Source organism: Podarcis raffonei, chromosome 1 (genome assembly GCF_027172205.1).
Source record: "Podarcis raffonei isolate rPodRaf1 chromosome 1, rPodRaf1.pri, whole genome shotgun sequence".
Classification (NCBI taxonomy): domain Eukaryota; kingdom Metazoa; phylum Chordata; class Lepidosauria; order Squamata; family Lacertidae; genus Podarcis; species Podarcis raffonei.
The window spans coordinates 64,470,639-64,487,332 of record NC_070602.1 but is presented as its reverse complement, the minus strand read 5'-3'; the positions used below and the strand labels follow the sequence as shown (position 1 = coordinate 64,487,332).

Below are 16,694 nucleotides of genomic sequence, written 5' to 3'. Positions count from 1 at the left end.
AGGCTGTTTGTGGTGGCATCAGTTGCCCTGGGACTTGTTCTGAGTCACGGAGGCCATGAAACCTATTAGTCTTTCAAAGTGCCACCGGACTTTTAGTGGCTTATTCCAGAACTGGACATCGGCCTCTGGGACTCTAAAGCAGCACCCAGGTCTTTCCAATTCCTTAGAGCTGCCAAGTTCTGGAGTAAGGAGAGGGACACGCGAAGCAAAGCGAGGAAGGGCCCTTTCGTTGAGGATGGCGGCGTGAGGAAGCTGCGCCTGAGCTTCGCTTCGGAATGCGGACAGAGGGTAGGCAGGGGGTGGTTGTTGAACGGCGCCTAAAGCCAGCTGTTCAGCTGATCTGAGTAACAGCGATATGAAGGAATCGCCTTCCCCTTACCTGAACTGTAAGCTGCATGCCTCTATAGGCCGCGTTATATATAACTTAGATGGTCCCAGGCGCAAAGATTCACTCACAGTTCCTGCAGGGCAATGGAAGAATTCGGATTCCAACCGATTCAAATCAGTCCTGAATATCAGAAAGGCTAAATCCGCCTTTCTTTTTTCTTTGTGTGTATAACTCGGACTCTTAAAACTAGGAGGTTCTCAACACTGGCATCCCGGCTCCTTTTTTTGCTATGGCGGTCCACGGCCTCGGGGACGATCCACCCTGGATTGAAATTAACAAGGAAGAGAGGCAGGGCAGCCCCAGGCTCGTCGAGGGTCTTGCACGGGGAATTTTCCTGGTTGTATGTTAACTCTGCAGTTAAACCCCACGACGTCTAATCTCAGGCTGACAGTGCCACGATCCTGAGCGCATTTGCCCGGAAGAAGATCAAAATGATTTACAAAGTCCCAAGTCAGGGTCTAGCTAGCTGCAAAACTCAGCATCCTTGCTGGGAAACACGTTGAACTGCAATCCACAGGTTTTCTGCGGATTCGGTTTTAAGATTGCTGATGTAAGGATCTGGCCCTCAGGCTAGGGCCCTAAACAGCCCGATGCTAAGAATGGCTCCAATGGAACTTGCATCCCAACCTTTAGGCAACCCCGCTAAAGCCACCTAACATTGGCTTCTCTGACTTCCTATGTTCTAGAATAGCAACCTTAGCCCTTCTAAGCTGGATGGGACTTGCTGTCAGGATCAGGGTGAGCACATTGGCGCAGATTAGCTCGCCCAGATTCGCAACCTACAAGTCACAACCCCAAATAAGAGGATTATTTAAATAGATCATATGTATAGCCTACAGATCGTCGAAGTGTGTGAGAGAGTCAGTGAGAGAGATCGTTGGCAATTAATAGGGTTCCAGATACTTCAGATCTCATCAGAGAGGGAAGAAGAGAGCCTGATCACAAGAAGCTGGGAAATTATTTGAATGTTATATCGGATATTATACCAAAGCGGATCATTGTCATAAACTAGAGTGTAGGAACATATGCAGCCCCACCAAGGGTAAACGGGGGCGGGGGCGGGCGGGAGTCAAGAAACTCTCTCTCTGGGTGTCGAAAGGTCCAATTTTGATATCTCACCCTCAGTTTGTTGGGCTCAATATTTCTTCCTCCACACCCACCCACCCGGGTTGGTGCGTGCGTGTTTGCAGTGAGATAACAGGTTGCTTGAAGTCCGTTGCTGTAATATCTGAACCGAGGGTACATTTCATCGCCAGGCGCGTATTTAGTTATTTTAAAATCGGGATTCTCTCCCTTCCCAGATATTGTTGTTGTTGTTTTGAAAGGAAGTGAGATCTGTCGCAGAATCATTGGGAATTGGGCGTGAAGCCCTTTCGGAAAAGACGCGTTGTCTTATTCCTCTATAGTTTCCTGAAACAGCAGCCCCCACCCTCATCCTTTAAAATTTAAATTTTAAACCGAAGCACACACCTTCCCCCGCAGAAAAACTGAGGAGATCCTTGGGGTTAAAGATTAACCGGTGCGGGACAGGGCGTGGGTTTGCTCTCTAAATTCTCCAGACAGGAGCGCTGGATCCACAGAATTTTGTTTTCGGTTTTTGTGCTGGATTTCAGGCAGTATTTGGCTAGGGCCCGTGGAGGGAGACGAGGGGCAGGATTCAGCCACTGTAGTTAAGCCCTTGTAAATCCCACCGGTTTTAATGGGAGCGCGCGGATCAATCCATCCCATTTACACCAGTGAGATCTGCTGGTAAGAGGTTTACTCAGAAGAAAAGCCCCGTTTTAGACAACGAGTCCAGCTTCCCATTAAACGCCCATGGGACTACAATCTTAAAAGTGCTTAACTGTGGCTGGATCGTTTCCCCCAGAGCGTATTCAACTGCTCTCCCTAAAGCACATTTACATGGAAGTAAGGCCCACTGATCATAATCATCTTCTTCTTCTTCTTCTTCTTCTTCTTCTTCTTCTTCTTCTTCTTCTTCTTCTTCTTCTTCTTCTTCTTCCAGCCAACGTGTATAGGATCTGGGTGCCAGGGTTTCAAAGACCCCCATTAATCACCAGTTGGCATATAGTTAAAACAAATGAATGGGAATAAAGCTTGCGGATGGGGGCCTGCTATATTCTTGGCCCTGAGTCAACCTCAAAAAATGTGGACGAGGAAAGCGGGAGAGGGGGCGTAGAGGCCTTGGCTGAGGCGCTGGGGCGGGGGGGGGAGAGAAGAGGAGAGAGAGACGCGCACCACTAAATTAAAATTAATAAAATGCCTCTGCCCTGGAATATTCATACGGGGGACTCGGGTGCCCCCCCTCGCCGGGCTGCCTCTGTGTTCCTGGATTTTAAGAGTCCATTACTCCAAAAGCATAAGGCAAGGTTAGGTCTCAGAGGGGGACAAATATGGTCTCAATCTGATAAACGCCATGCAGCAGTGAATAAAATAATGGATACATGAGGGCTGACAGAACAAAAAGAGACATCTCTATCCGGGAGAAATTCTCCAGTGATTTAGCGGTTTTAGGGATCACTGAGACACTGTTTCTTATCTCCCCCCCCCCTCCGCCTCCTCTCGCCCCTCCTTATAAGACTAAAGCCTTCTATAGGATTTAGACACTTTCTCTTTCAACAGATGCTACAATGTTTTGATCCCAGCTCCACAGCTGAAAGGTGCCGCAATCGGTTTGCTATCTTTCTTTCTTTCCCCCCTCTCTGCTAGTTTTCCGCCTCACTGATTAAGACACTAAGAAACTAAGGAATGATTTTATTTCCCAGCGTCTTTTATCCCCCCCCCCCGTTTTTTCCCCTTTCCTGGAAAACAAATCCTATACCCAGCGTCAGATGGTCTAGCTATAGGATAATAGCGACAGCATATTCACTCGCTTTTTCTTACGGATTAGGTCTAGAAGGTGGAACGGGCTATTGAGTTCATTCCTTTATAGGCTTCTTCTTTTTTTCAAGTCTCATTTTAAAAGAAAGAAAGATATCTTAATTGTCTGGCATTTCTTTTTCCTTAAAAACAAACACGCACGCACACATATATCTGTCTTTCCAAAGCAAAACTTAAAATAGTTTAAACAGACACCGTTTTGAGGGGGGCGGGGAGAGAAAAGGGCCTTAAAACAGCAGAATGAAGACAAGCGAAAACGTTGTCATAAGTGCTCCTTAAAGAAAACGAAGAGCTCTTGATTTCGGGTGCAACCGTCATTCTGTTGAAGTCAATGGGGACCCTCCCATTGATATCCATGGGGCTTTGCGGGTCATTAGAAGCGGAGGCTGACTGGAGAATGGATGAGGAGCGGGTTGAGGTTGCTTCCTTTTTTTGCTTTTAAATTCCCCCTTAACCTGGAAAAAGAAAACAAATCCTGCTTTGGGGCCATTTTCGCCTTGCAGGAGGAGAGAATTATCCCTGCTTTTCGTGGATTGAATCTGGTTCCTTTAGTTTTAACGGCTCCTGCCATTTCTCCAAAACTGCCTTGGCTAAGCGGTGAAAAAGGAGCTGAGAAATGACTCCACGCAGGCCCTTAGGATCCCAAACCGCCTCCCCGAGAGCAGCTGGGCTGGGGGAATCAAGCCTCAAGTCGCAGCAGACGAAAATTTCTTGCGCACCCACACAGACCCATCCGCACGCAGCCTCCAAAGGCGCGCGCCGAAAACAGGGCAGATTGGGGCTTTTGCCCAGCGCTGGCACCACCTTCGAGGGAGGGCGCAGCAGTAAGGAATGGAGTTGGAAAGATCCGAAAGTGTTGCGTGTTTTTGGAGCACTCTCTTCGACCACAACTACAAAGTAGCCAATTCCCACCCACCCAAAATGTCCCTATTATACCGAAGGTTGTTCCTTCTGGGTCACAGGGACTTTGTTGCCGCTTGCAGGTTTGGATTGGTTTGGTTATATACGTGCTACGCACAAACCGTTGGAGTTTCTTTATTTCATTTTAACTTTCGTTTATATAAGATATCAATGGGACAAAAAGGTTGAAACTCAACCATCTTTTCAGCCAGGTGGCCAGAAATGCGATTTGACCGGGGAACTGGTGCACCGCGATCCTGCGAACGGCTGCTCCGAATTAAGTGCCGCTGAGCTGTCTGTTAATATGAGCTCAGCGCTTCTCTTGCATTGGACAGCCTGACTCCAAAACTGGTTATAAGCTGCAGCGTTTGGATTTCAGGCCATTTTATCCCATGAGTTCAGGTTGAATCGCACGGAAGGAATTATCCCCGACCACGTAGGCATTTTTGACCCTCCGCTAAAGTCCGCGCAGCAAATGCGACCCCTGATTGGATCTCGCCCGCGTAATGCGCAGTCATTTCAGAGCAGGGGATTCATCTTGGGCTGAAGTACCCGATGCAAATCCAGGTGAACCCAAGCACTCTCCTCCGAAGTGCTTTTAATTACAAATAAGCACATTGGCTGCAGCTTTGAACGGTCCACAGTGCCCCTTCCTTTAAATCGAGGAAAGGATTGGGGCCCCTGTCAATTTCACACGTGCATCATTGACTAAGGCGACCAGTGTTTGCCTGGGTTGCGCTCAAGTATCTCCTCAACTACCTCAACCTGCGTGCAAGGTGTAACGTAGGGCTCAGAGTCCATCAGCCTTGCTGAGAAAAGGCAGAAGTAATTAGGACTTAAGATCTGAGTGGGCTGCCTTTCTCCAACACGGAGGACTCCTGGAAGAGGCTCCTAGCAGTGCCCTTAACTTAAAAAGCCAGCCACCAACTCTAGCTAGTAAATAAAAACAGGGCCCTTGTCCTGGACTCTCCTCTGCTAGTTGAAGCTTCTCTAATCTTAGCTAAGTAGTTCTCTCCTCTAACCCCCACCTCTTTTCCCCCTTCCTGGTGTTGAGTAAACAGGCTCAGTGTATGGAACTGGCCTATTCACCAGTTTAGGGGTGTTCTTTCTTTCTTCCTCAGCTCCTATAGAAAGTTTTTTAAAAATCCTAAATAGCATTGAGTAGCCCAGCCCAGGGGACAGTGATTAATGATAGTAGTGCCTAAAGGTTAACATACTTCACTGAAAAGTCTGTTGACTGGGATCCTTGTGATACAATGTGGGCCGCTGCACGCCTCAAGAGAATCCTTTTGTTGGGCCTGCCTGATTGTGTCCTCAAAATTCTGCCCACGAAAGTTTGCCAACCCTCCTCCTTGCCCCAAGAGTTTAATAGTTTCCCTTACTCTGCGGGCATTGTGTCCTGGTGAAAAGCAGCCCCCTCGCTATTCAAGTGTTGGTGGTCATCTCAATAGATCTCCAAACGCCCATATGGTGACCACTGGAGATGAATCCAACTGTTTAAATGGGGGAGAAAGTTGGGGTTTTAAAACATTTCAAAGTGTTTGAAAAGATCCCTACCAGATCCTGTCACAATTCTCTTGAGGCTTTGAAGGCTGGGCCCCATTGTGAGCCGATTATAAACGATATTACTTTAAAGTTGATTTCCCACAAATATATATATTTTTTCCAGGCTTAGGAGAGAGAGAAAACTGCTGGTGGATTTTGTTTTGGTAGCATAACTTTTCTCCCTCTCTTCCTTCCTAGTCCAGAGCATTAGAATCAAAAGAATCCCTTCTTCTATTTTTCATTTAGCAACATCAAAACGCTTCAAATTATTCTCTGAAAGGAAAGGGAGAGTTAATTTACTGACAACTTCTCCTTTGCCTCTACAGAAATGTCCATTCCTTTTGTAAAACACCCTTCTCCCCCCTCCTTTCCCTTTTCCCTCAGTGTCTGCAGACACTTTGAAAGACAGCTAGACCACGAGCATATCTTTACCTCCAGCACCAATGTGAAAACAATAAAACTTTCTCTTGTTTAATGATAGAAATTACATTAAAAGTGTTGGAAATGCCCTAATTAAAAATGTACCACTTAAATGATATGCCAGGCGCTCAGCTGCAGAATAGCATATTTAGCTACTTAGCGAACTCGCTACTATTTCTTTTTAAAATTACATGTTAAAATTTTTAAAGAAATCTTACTTTTCTCTGGTGCAACACATTACAAAGAATGGACAGTCCTTTTATCTAAATATAAAATTCCATTTTCAGCAATTATAGCCTGTTCTTGGTGATGATATAATTACAGCTGTGCTCTGTAATAGGTGTCAAGGCAATGCACACTCATACAATAGTTGAATAAAACTGCAGAACAATGCAGGCACTTCTAAATTCACAACCTTTAAAATGAAATTGACTGTGCAGAATTCAAATCAAAACTAGATAAATATTTTTTTTAAAAGATTACAAGCTTGGTTTGGTTTCTTAATAGCATTTTCTGCAAACCTATCAACATCTAATTGATTAGATAGGAATTACTGATTATAGATAATCTGAAATACTGAACATCACTATTTTAAGTACAGCAGTAGGTAAATAAATTCCATACAGAGAGGATCTTTTGCAGGGCATTTTCAAAAAGTTACAACCATCTCCACTTGAAATAATTTTATTGGATTGTTGTATTTGTATGGGAGGGAGAAGTGATGTCTTTTATTAATAGAATTAAAATGTATTATTAATCTTTAGCTCATACAGTGGGAATATGTTGTTATTTAGATAAACTGAATATTCTTTATTTGAACATGATATATGTCCCCCATTGTTACATACTAATTTGTGTTTTGTTCCATATTCCTTTGAACTCCTCTGTATTGCAAGTGGGAGGGGGGTGACCTTTTTCTTCAGTCACTATCCCACCCAAGATTTCAAGACTGATAAACCTTTTAAATAAGGCATTGCTTGTCCTTATATCACCAGTCCCGCAGTAGTCCATGTATTTCAGTATGGACCAAGGGCTTAAGCCTCACACTCTAGTCCACAAACCATTTAGAACAGAGTACCGGGGCTTCTGATCCCCAATTCCTATTACACCAATCTCAGTCTGAAACTCCAGAAGTGTTGCCATGCACACTCAAAGCCTGGAAATGCAGATTTTGTTTAGATGCCCACTTTGCGCACATCCTTTGGGTATAAAAGCTCCATGTCCCACAGCAGAAGTTGGATCAAGCTGATTATGTGCAAGGAAGTTTCATGTAACTTCAATGAGATACATGTACTGCAGAACTATCAGGTGGCAGCATGTTTTGGGTCTGGGCATACGTTGACCTCAAATATGTTTGGTTTAACTGAGAAACAACTTGACCAATAAGAGGCTTCTCATACAATTTATCAAGGCCTCATCTCACCCTCAAGTAAGCTGATGGGTGGTTGTAACTGGGGCAAGGTTAAGAAGATATGTCCTTGGTCACGGCTGACTTTTTGTGCTAGAGCATAGATGTCCAGCTTGGTCTTTCTCAGGATGGCCTCCTCATTCTGTTGCAGATGGTTGTCCGCAACAAGAAGGAGGGGGAGAAAACACCAACTCCATCAGTTCCAATGGAGAAGATTCAGACGAGGCCCAGATGAGGCTTCAGCTGAAAAGGAAGCTGCAAAGAAATCGGACCTCCTTCACCCAAGAACAAATTGAAGCGCTTGAGAAAGGTACGTGGCATGTGCCTGAGTCAAAACTAGGGAAGGGCTTCACATCCTCTGCTCTCTTCTGGGCCATCCTGACAAGTTCCAAAGAAATTCTTTGATGGACATTGAGGAGGATCTCACATGGTTTTCCTACCAAAGGCATCTTTTAAATGCTTGGAGGTGACGTGATAAGGACAGCATTCTAAACTGACAACCCACCTGCTCCACAGTGCAGCAGTTGGGCAGCGCATATTGGCTGAGTCATGCTGATGAGACTTCTGACTGCAGCCAACCTCGCCCTTCTCTCAGGTTACATCATATGCTTGAAGGGCAGCTTTCAGGATACTGAGACTGCAGTTCCTGTCCTGGCATCACCAGTTGCCCCAGAGGACAGTTGTCCTTCTGCTTCTTTTGATGCATCTCTGATTCCAGGCCCAGATTTCAAACGCTTTGCTTGAAATCCGATTAGATGATCACGTATTAACTTACTCATGTTCAAATGTTAGCACAGGAAAAGGAGGCCCTCATTTCTTATGCATTGGCTGCTCTAAATACATCCAAACACAGAGGAACTCTGGTCAATTCCTTCTTAACAATCTACTCCTATAATTGCATAGTCTGGTATTAATCACATATTTATCTAGCAGGGTGAGAGAATGTATATGTGTGTGTGAACATTGAACAATGACATCTCCCTCTTCTTAAAGGAAAGGAATAAAAATCATAGGAGCACTTTGGTGGAAATATTCCTCATAAAAGATTGAAAGCATAAAGTGCACTCAAACATAGACAGCTGAAAGCAGGAAGCGGCCGTCCTTTCTGAGATCTGTTTTTAAAACTAACTCCGCCACGTTTCCTTTCTACCAGAATTCGAGAGAACTCACTATCCTGATGTGTTTGCCAGAGAGAGACTAGCTGCCAAAATAGACTTGCCTGAAGCAAGAATACAGGTACTCAAGTGACTATGTAATGTTTTCTTTCCTCTCCTCCCCTCTCCTCCCCTCCCATCACCCTGTAAAGGGGGACACTGATGTTTTCAGAGGGAAATACGTAGTCTCCAACAAAGCTGTCCAGCCTGATAGGAACATATGAAGCTGTCTTATCCTGAGTCAGCCCACTGGTCCATCTGGCTCAGTGTTGTGTGCATTGCAGCCCTCTGTCAGGCAGGGGCCTCTCCAGTCCCTCCCTGGAGATGCCAGAGATTGAACCTGGAACCTTCTGCATTCCAAGCTAGATGCTCTCCTACCGGGCTACAGCCCTTCCCATGCATGAGGACAGGAAAGCCCAAAGAAGAGCTTGTTGTTCCATCTGGATCTTGCCTAGATAGCTATATATGTGCAGGCGTGGGCACAAGGGAGGGGCAGCTGCCCCCAATCAATAAAAATACATAGCAAACTGAGGTTCTGCCCCCCCAACAAAAGGCCTGCCCCCCTAACAAAAACCCAGGTGTGCAGGTGTGTAGTAGATGTGCATCCAATCTGCCCTGTGGGAAGCCAGTCACACATGCAGGTGACTTTGTAGATCGGTGGTTCCATGTTTATTCCCCAGTCATTTTGTTAAACAGATAATAGATAGATATGAAAAAAGGTTGCAGTGAGGCTCTGTCTTTATAGAGGCTTCCCATGAGTAGCTCTAGAGAAGTAGCTGGGTCATCTGCTTTGAATGATGCGTGATAGGACACGGCCCTCTTTTCACAGTGCTAACAGAAAGGCTCTTGCGTTTTGCAGGTGTGGTTTTCCAACAGGAGGGCAAAATGGAGACGGGAAGAGAAGCTAAGGAATCAGAGAAGACAAGCCAGCAACACCCCCAGCCACATTCCCATCAGCAGTAGTTTTAGCACAAGTGTCTACCAACCAATCCCGCAACCCACAACACCTGGTAATGTGCTTTCAGAAATGTATTGATCAGTCAGTCACCCATTTGGGGCAATAGAACAGAACGCTCTGTACAATAATACAGTCATCTGATTGAAGCGTAAACTAATACGTCCATCCTGTCTATCTATCTATTCTATTATAGTTTCCTCTTTCACATCAGGTTCAATGCTGGGCAGAACAGACACCGCGCTAACAAACACATACAGTGCTTTGCCACCCATGCCTAGCTTCACAATGGCTAACAACCTGCCTATGCAAGTAAGTATAATCCACTAATATGCTCTCTTTCTTTCTTTCTTTCTCCCCCACTTTCTCGTTCTCTCTCTGAGCTGGGCAGAGCCTTGCCCATTCGATGGTTGGGGTGGAGAATGCCAATTCCAGGCCAAAAGAGGAGGTTGTCAAAGGTCAAGGGGATTTCTGTTATCACACCATTATTAAGTCTTCAAATTTGTGAAGTCAACATGGAACCTCCTTGAGACTGATTAGCCTAATGGAGGTGCTTGGGCCACTCATCAAGATTTCTTCCTTGGTCTAATTAACGTGGAGTAGCTCTCAGGGCCTGGCTCTATGCTAGTGGTCTACAATGCCGGCCAGAAGTTCCACTTTATCCACAAACAGGCCTCGGGACATAATTTTTGCCAAGGTTTAACCACCTTGATTCTGACAGAGAGCTAAAGGGTATTTTGAGAACAATTAATCAGAGTAAAGTGCTCTTTGGTATGAAAACACTGAATTGTTGTTGTGGATAGTAGTTGTGTGAGATAGGTAGTTTTAGAAGAAATTGTGGCGCACTCTTTCTCTCTCTCCCCCACCTCTCACCTCCATATGGTAATGTGCATTATTTCAACGTGCGGTAAGTCAGCCTTATGGCATTTTTGGTGGGTCCTCCTGGCCATTTTGATGACTGGTGCCCTGCACTTTCTCCCCAAAGTCATACCTTGACAGCACCACTGGTGGATAGTGTTTAGACATGGTTCAAAATCCTATTCCAGCATGAAGCTCACAGGGTGGCCTTGGACAAATCACTATCCCAGGGACCTTTGTGAGAATAAACAAAGGGAAAACTGTAATGCTTGGGAGTGAAGGCCAGAATAAGTAAATAAAAAGAAGGACTAACAATTTTTTAGCACTGTTCCTTTGGTACTGCCATATGCATTTTTTTTAAAAAAGTCCTGTATTAGTGTGACATGGGGATTTTCAAACCCAATTTGCAATATCTAAACTGAATTGAACATTGGGCAAGATGGCAGGAAGTTGCTGGCTAAGTGGCGTTGCTCTGAGTTTCTCCAGAGTTGGGAGTCTTAGCATTAACCCTATCAGCAGGTAACTTTTTGCTGTCTGGAAGCACGGCTGGAACCTGCTTCTAATTCACCACAGTAGTGTTGAAGGACAGTTTAGACACCCTCTAATGCCCACTAACCTTGTTTATTAACTCACTATTAGAGTCCCCCACATTTTTTAAAGAAGACTTGCTTTTGACTACAGCATGATTCTAAATGATGTCCATGACCATTGATATACATTGGCTACTGAGATAACAGGTTACTGAATCAGATGGGCCATTGGTCTGATCCAGCACACTCTTCTTATGTTTTACTGTAGAAAAATGTGACAGTGGTTAATCCAGAATAATTTAATTTGTAATTGATTAACATTAATTAAAAAATGGGACCATACCTAAGATCCCTTATGAACTCAATTTAATAGGCTATGAGTCAACTAAAAGGCAAATTTATCAATATTCTTGGGTATTCCACTCCTGGTAAATATACAAGTTGCATAATACTCTGATTTCAAAGAGGCAAAATTCCCGGAACAATAGAAAAATTATCACCAAAGGGTGTATTAGGAACATCCAGGTAATTAATGGGAGTTTGCCCATTGAGGTATACAACTGACACCCTGATCTTATATACTTTACAAGGCAATCAATAGACCTAAATGCCACCTATAGGATACAGTCTTGTGCAGAATTAAACATGCATTAAATCTATATTGAATAATGGTGGTTGGTCCTGATCCAGTTAGAGCTGATTGTGCTTAAGCCCCATGGCATTTCAGTCAGTTGTGATTAATTGTCTCACTGATTTCAATCTGTTTGAGAGTTCTTTACATGCGGCTGATGCATTGTGTATAAATGTTGTGGATCTCTTTGAATATGCATGCTATATCGTAAGAAAATGTTATACATTGCTTGAGTGATTTCCATAGAACAAAAGTGCAGCAAACATTTTCTGAATGAAGGCTAATATGTTTAGACTTGGGGTCTATGACTAGTTTTTCCAGTAGGGTACATGTGATTTAAACTGAATCAGAGCTTCTAAAGTGCCTGATTTGTTCAAGAAAGGCACTCTGATCCAGCAGATATTTTTGTGAATGGAAGGGGGGGATTGTGATATCCCCCTTTTCTCTGATTTCCCCTAAAATGGTTGAGTACCCTCATGGAAGATAGTGCTGGGGACTGCGGGAGAAAAGGGGAATTTGCAAAAACCATCTTCCCCCTTCTTTCCATTCATGGAAGCCTCCACTGGATGAAAGAGCCTTCCATGAATAGGAGGGCAGCATACAACCCATTGATCTAAAAGTTGTAGAATGAGCCAACATAAAAGGACTGTTGCAATGGAACATGATAGTTAGGTACACAATAACTGGGAAGAGCTTTCCAAACCTGGAATGTGATCATCTGGACTGGAAAAGAGAAATAAAGGACTTGATAAAATTGTGAAAAATATGTGTAGTGAGTTAATTGGCGCTCATGGATTTGAATTCATAAAGCAAAAGTTTCAGAATCTGTTTAAGAAAAAAAATGTACCCAACCAGAGAAACTCATTAGTATAGCATTGGTGAGGAGAAAAGGCTTATTAAAATGCTAGCAGGATTACACCTTGGCTGATGAGACACTGTGGCTATTGGCACCCTAGAAATACCCAAGGGGGAGAGGAGGATGTGAACAGCACCTGCAGTTCTAAATAGCTGTGTTAAAGTGAACAGAGCTGCCAAACCCCATGCTTGTAAGCAGGTGGATAACTAGCTGGCTGAGTGGGGGGGGGGGATACAATGCTAGGGTCCCCAATCATTATTGTGCACATGCGATGGAGCTCATAGGAAGATACAGAAGCTATAGGTTTTCCATGGCTTTTCATGAAGCATTGACTGGTACAGCGATTTCAGGCTGGAGCTTGGAGAAATCAGATCATAGTAGAATTGGCCGTGATGGAATAGGTTGCTATGTTCTTTATGACCCCCACCCCCACAATCAATCAAATACAAATACATTTGCAGTAAATACAGTATGTATGTATGTATGTATGTATGTATGTATGTATGTATGGCATGCCTCTTGAATTTAGAACTGAAGCTAGTATATTAATACATAGTCATGAGTAAATGTTGGGAAGGGGTTTATGTTGGTTACTTAATTGGCATGTGCATCTGAATTGTATTTTGGACCAGAGTTGCATTTTGGGTTGGGAACTCTTTGTTAATTGAACCCAGGATTATTGGGAGTGGGGATCTGAGCATGCTTGATAAGAGTTCTAAAGTAATCCAAAGATAATATATGAAAGATAAATTCTGGATAAAAGATAAATACAGAATGTTTCAAAATACTGTCCTTTAAGAACCTGACAGCTGTTGTGCAAGCAAAACAATATTCCTAAAATAAAGGCAATTGTTATTTCTGTTGTATGTGGATTGCTGAAGAAGCCGCAGCACTTTTACACAGATAGCCAAGGTGCAACTGTAACCTAATATCCACAAAAATGTAACAGCAGTACTTTCAAAGGAAAGACAGAGAGTTAAGAGAGATTAGAAAGTAAAATATCCAAATCACAGGGAATAGTAATGGGAATTAGGAACCTAATTACTTTTAGCAGCCCCTCCCCCCACAAAAATAACTCAATCCAAATGACAATCAGTTTGAGGATAAATACAGGTATAAATTAGTGGATTGTATATTATTAAGGTTACCCATGGGCCTGTTGTATTATATCTGCTGCTTCTATATACATGCTGTTCTGAATAAATATAGGTAAACAACTAGAAAACCAGGCCAATGTATAACCCGACTAAGATAAAATATTTAGTTGCTATTCCTCATGGGTTTAAACTGGTTTGTCACCTTGAAGTCTAACATATCCTCTGATTCAGAAATTGGACTGGGATGTAAGACCTAAACCATTACATTGCCAAAAACTGAGAGTGATATCAGTTCTTATAAGCAATATTTGTCTTCAGTGATGTGGCTTTCATGCACGCCCTCATTTATATTCTGCACCAGTAATTCCCAAATGGTAGAGCAACTTGTGGAAAGCTTGTGGACAAGACCCAGAGAGAAAATGTTTTTGTTTTGGTGTTCACTGTAAGGCTTATAGTTTGGTAAGCTGATCCGATTTCCTGCTAGAAACAAGAAAATAGATGATTCCTACTGAATTTGAGAAAATCATTAGGATTGGCACTTCTGAGAGATGCCCTTAACATGCATTCCAATATAAACAAAAACATAGCCCAATTCACAGTTGATGCTTCTGAGCAAGGATGCTCCACTCTCAGCTCCCCAACCCAGTGACAGATCTGAAAGTGCTCAAATCTGGGGAAGTGAAGTGCTCAAAGAAAGTAGCCCCTATTTGAATATAATAAGTAAGACTTAAAGTGGAAGGACCTGCTCTCTGCATGCCATGGAATGTAGATGGGGAATCATTTGCCCTCTTTTGGGGGTGGGAACCGTGAAGACTGAGCACTCCGTGGAACAAGGCACTAAATATGAATGTTCAACTTCTTTGTGTGTAGAGTCTATCTACTGTCCCTACAAGGAAACAATGGCTATATGATGCTGCTGAAATTCACAAGCCTTGCTTTGTTCTTTCAGCCCCCGGTACCCAGCCAGACTTCCTCTTACTCTTGCATGCTGCCCACAAGTCCGTCAGTAAATGGGAGGAGTTATGATACATATACCCCTCCTCACATGCAGACACATATGAACAGCCAGCCAATGGGCGCCTCTGGCGCAACTTCAACAGGTAAGCACCCCCTTTGTTTCTTTGTCAAAAGGAATTTAAAGGACTTGTTTCTCCTGCCAGTCTGATCTCAACAATTTATTCAGAAAGTTATTGCTAATTTTCTATCCAAATGTGATTGTTAGTTACCTGTTAAAAACCCAGTCCTAGTAGCAGTTGCTTAAAGATAGTGGCTTGACTCTTCATGTATAAAATAGGGAAGCCATTCCTGACTTGTTTTGGGGGGCTGCACTTGAAGGAAGGAAGGAATGATGAACAGAACATTGTTTTGTTTCTTCCTTCTAGTTTATATCTTTCCCCCTCTCAGCACTTCTAGATAAAGTTGGAACATAAAAATAAAAGACTGCATCCCATTACAATTTGAAAATGTTAGAGCAGACTGACTGGACATTTAACTGTGGGGCCAAAAAGTATTTTCTAATATGCTTGCAAATGGCTAGGTCAACTGATTTCCTAAAATTAGGAAATGATCAAACAGGGAAAGATATTATTGACTTCTTTAACATAGCTCTGGAAGCTTTAGAAGAAAGCCCCCTTTTAATAGGGCCACAGAGAAGCTGAATATATGTGTGTTTGGTTCTACAAAATTTTTCTTCTTTTTCTTTTAAGGTCTTATTTCCCCTGGAGTGTCAGTTCCTGTTCAAGTTCCCGGCAGTGAACCTGATATGTCTCAATATTGGCCAAGATTACAGTAAACCATGTGTTGATTTTGTAAATGGCTCTATGGACAACAGTTGGAGGTTTGGCTGTGTTTTCTCAAAGAAGAACGGCTTTCAGAGTACGTCTGTACTGCAACTGTGCCCTATGACATAACACATGGAGAAAGACTTTAACATGGACCTTTGTATACATGAAGGCATTATATCAGTTGGAACAAATCTTCATTTTGGTATCCAAACTTTTATTCATTTTGATGTATTATTTGTAAATGGGCATTTGTATGTTATAATGAAAAAAGAACAATGTAGACTGAATGGATGTTTGCTTTTGTGTTGGTCATGAAGTTGTGTTTTTTATTTTATTTTTAAAAAAGGAAGCCATGATCAACAAGCTTTGCCACGAATTAAGAGTTTTATCAAGCTATATCGAATACTTCTACCAATCTGTTCGTAGATTTCAGACTGATGCTCCAAGTTTGTATCATTCCATTGCATATAATTCAACCTGGAACAATACGGCATTAGATTTCTGTAAGAAAAATATCTGTTGGGATTTCCAAAGGTTATTAACAGATGATGCTTATGTGCAAACGAAGGATCAAGAGAGAACTTCAAAGAAGAAAAGTTTGATAGGAAAAGGATAGATTGTGTCTTCGATATAATCCAATTTGTTTTATGTCAAAATGTAAGTATTTGTCTTCCCTAGAAATCTCCCAGAATGATTTCTATAATAAAGTTAATTTCATTTATATTTGACAAGAATATTCTATAGATGTTTTATACACATTTTCATGCATCAAACGTTTCTTTTTTGGTCAGCAAAAGTTAATTGTTCTTAGCTGAAGTTGTACTACTGTTCACAGTCCAATCATTTTTGTGCATCTAAAATTCATTCCTAATCAATTAAAAGTGCTTGCAAGAGTTTTAAACTTAAGTGTTTTGAAGTTGTTCACAACGACATATCAAAATTAACCATTGTTGATTGTAAAAACCATGCCAAAGCCTTTGTATTTCCTTTATTATACTATTTTCTTTTTAACCTTATAGTGTGGTGTGGCCAATTTTTTTTCCTTGTTAGGTTTTAATATATATATTTTTATACAGACAAATCTTATTTTGACATTATTTTCTGTTTTTAAATATTGGAGGTCCTCAAGAAATCACTTTTATATATTCTATAGCTTGGTTTGGAATCTTAGCTGAAAAGTTAACAGATTGCTGGAACACCAGAGATGTATATGGAAGTCTCTCTAGAATAGCTATAAAAAGGAAACTTTTTCCTGTTGCACAGAAGTGTATGCAAGGAAAGAGTTGTT

At 42.5% G+C, this 16,694-nt stretch overlaps 1 protein-coding gene across 19 annotated transcripts in view; it reads left to right on the top strand.

Moving 5' to 3' along the window:
• The window catches only part of PAX6 (paired box 6), a 42,285-nt gene extending 25,863 nt beyond the window's left edge, over positions 1 to 16,422 (top strand). For 14 of the 19 annotated variants that reach the window (XM_053390070.1, XM_053390061.1, XM_053390090.1 and 11 more), the window contains 6 exons: positions 7,693 to 7,851; positions 8,695 to 8,777; positions 9,555 to 9,705; positions 9,847 to 9,962; positions 14,572 to 14,722; positions 15,329 to 16,422. In XM_053390070.1, coding sequence (XP_053246045.1) covers positions 7,693 to 7,851; positions 8,695 to 8,777; positions 9,555 to 9,705; positions 9,847 to 9,962; positions 14,572 to 14,722; positions 15,329 to 15,414 — 746 coding nt within the window. In that variant the 3' untranslated portion in view covers positions 15,415 to 16,422. The remainder of the gene's footprint in view (positions 1 to 7,692; positions 7,852 to 8,694; positions 8,778 to 9,554; positions 9,706 to 9,846; positions 9,963 to 14,571; positions 14,723 to 15,328) is intronic. The other 5 variants (XM_053390171.1, XM_053390138.1, XM_053390155.1 and 2 more) reach the window with 1 other exon arrangement.
• The last annotated feature ends 272 nt before the right edge of the window (positions 16,423 to 16,694 follow it).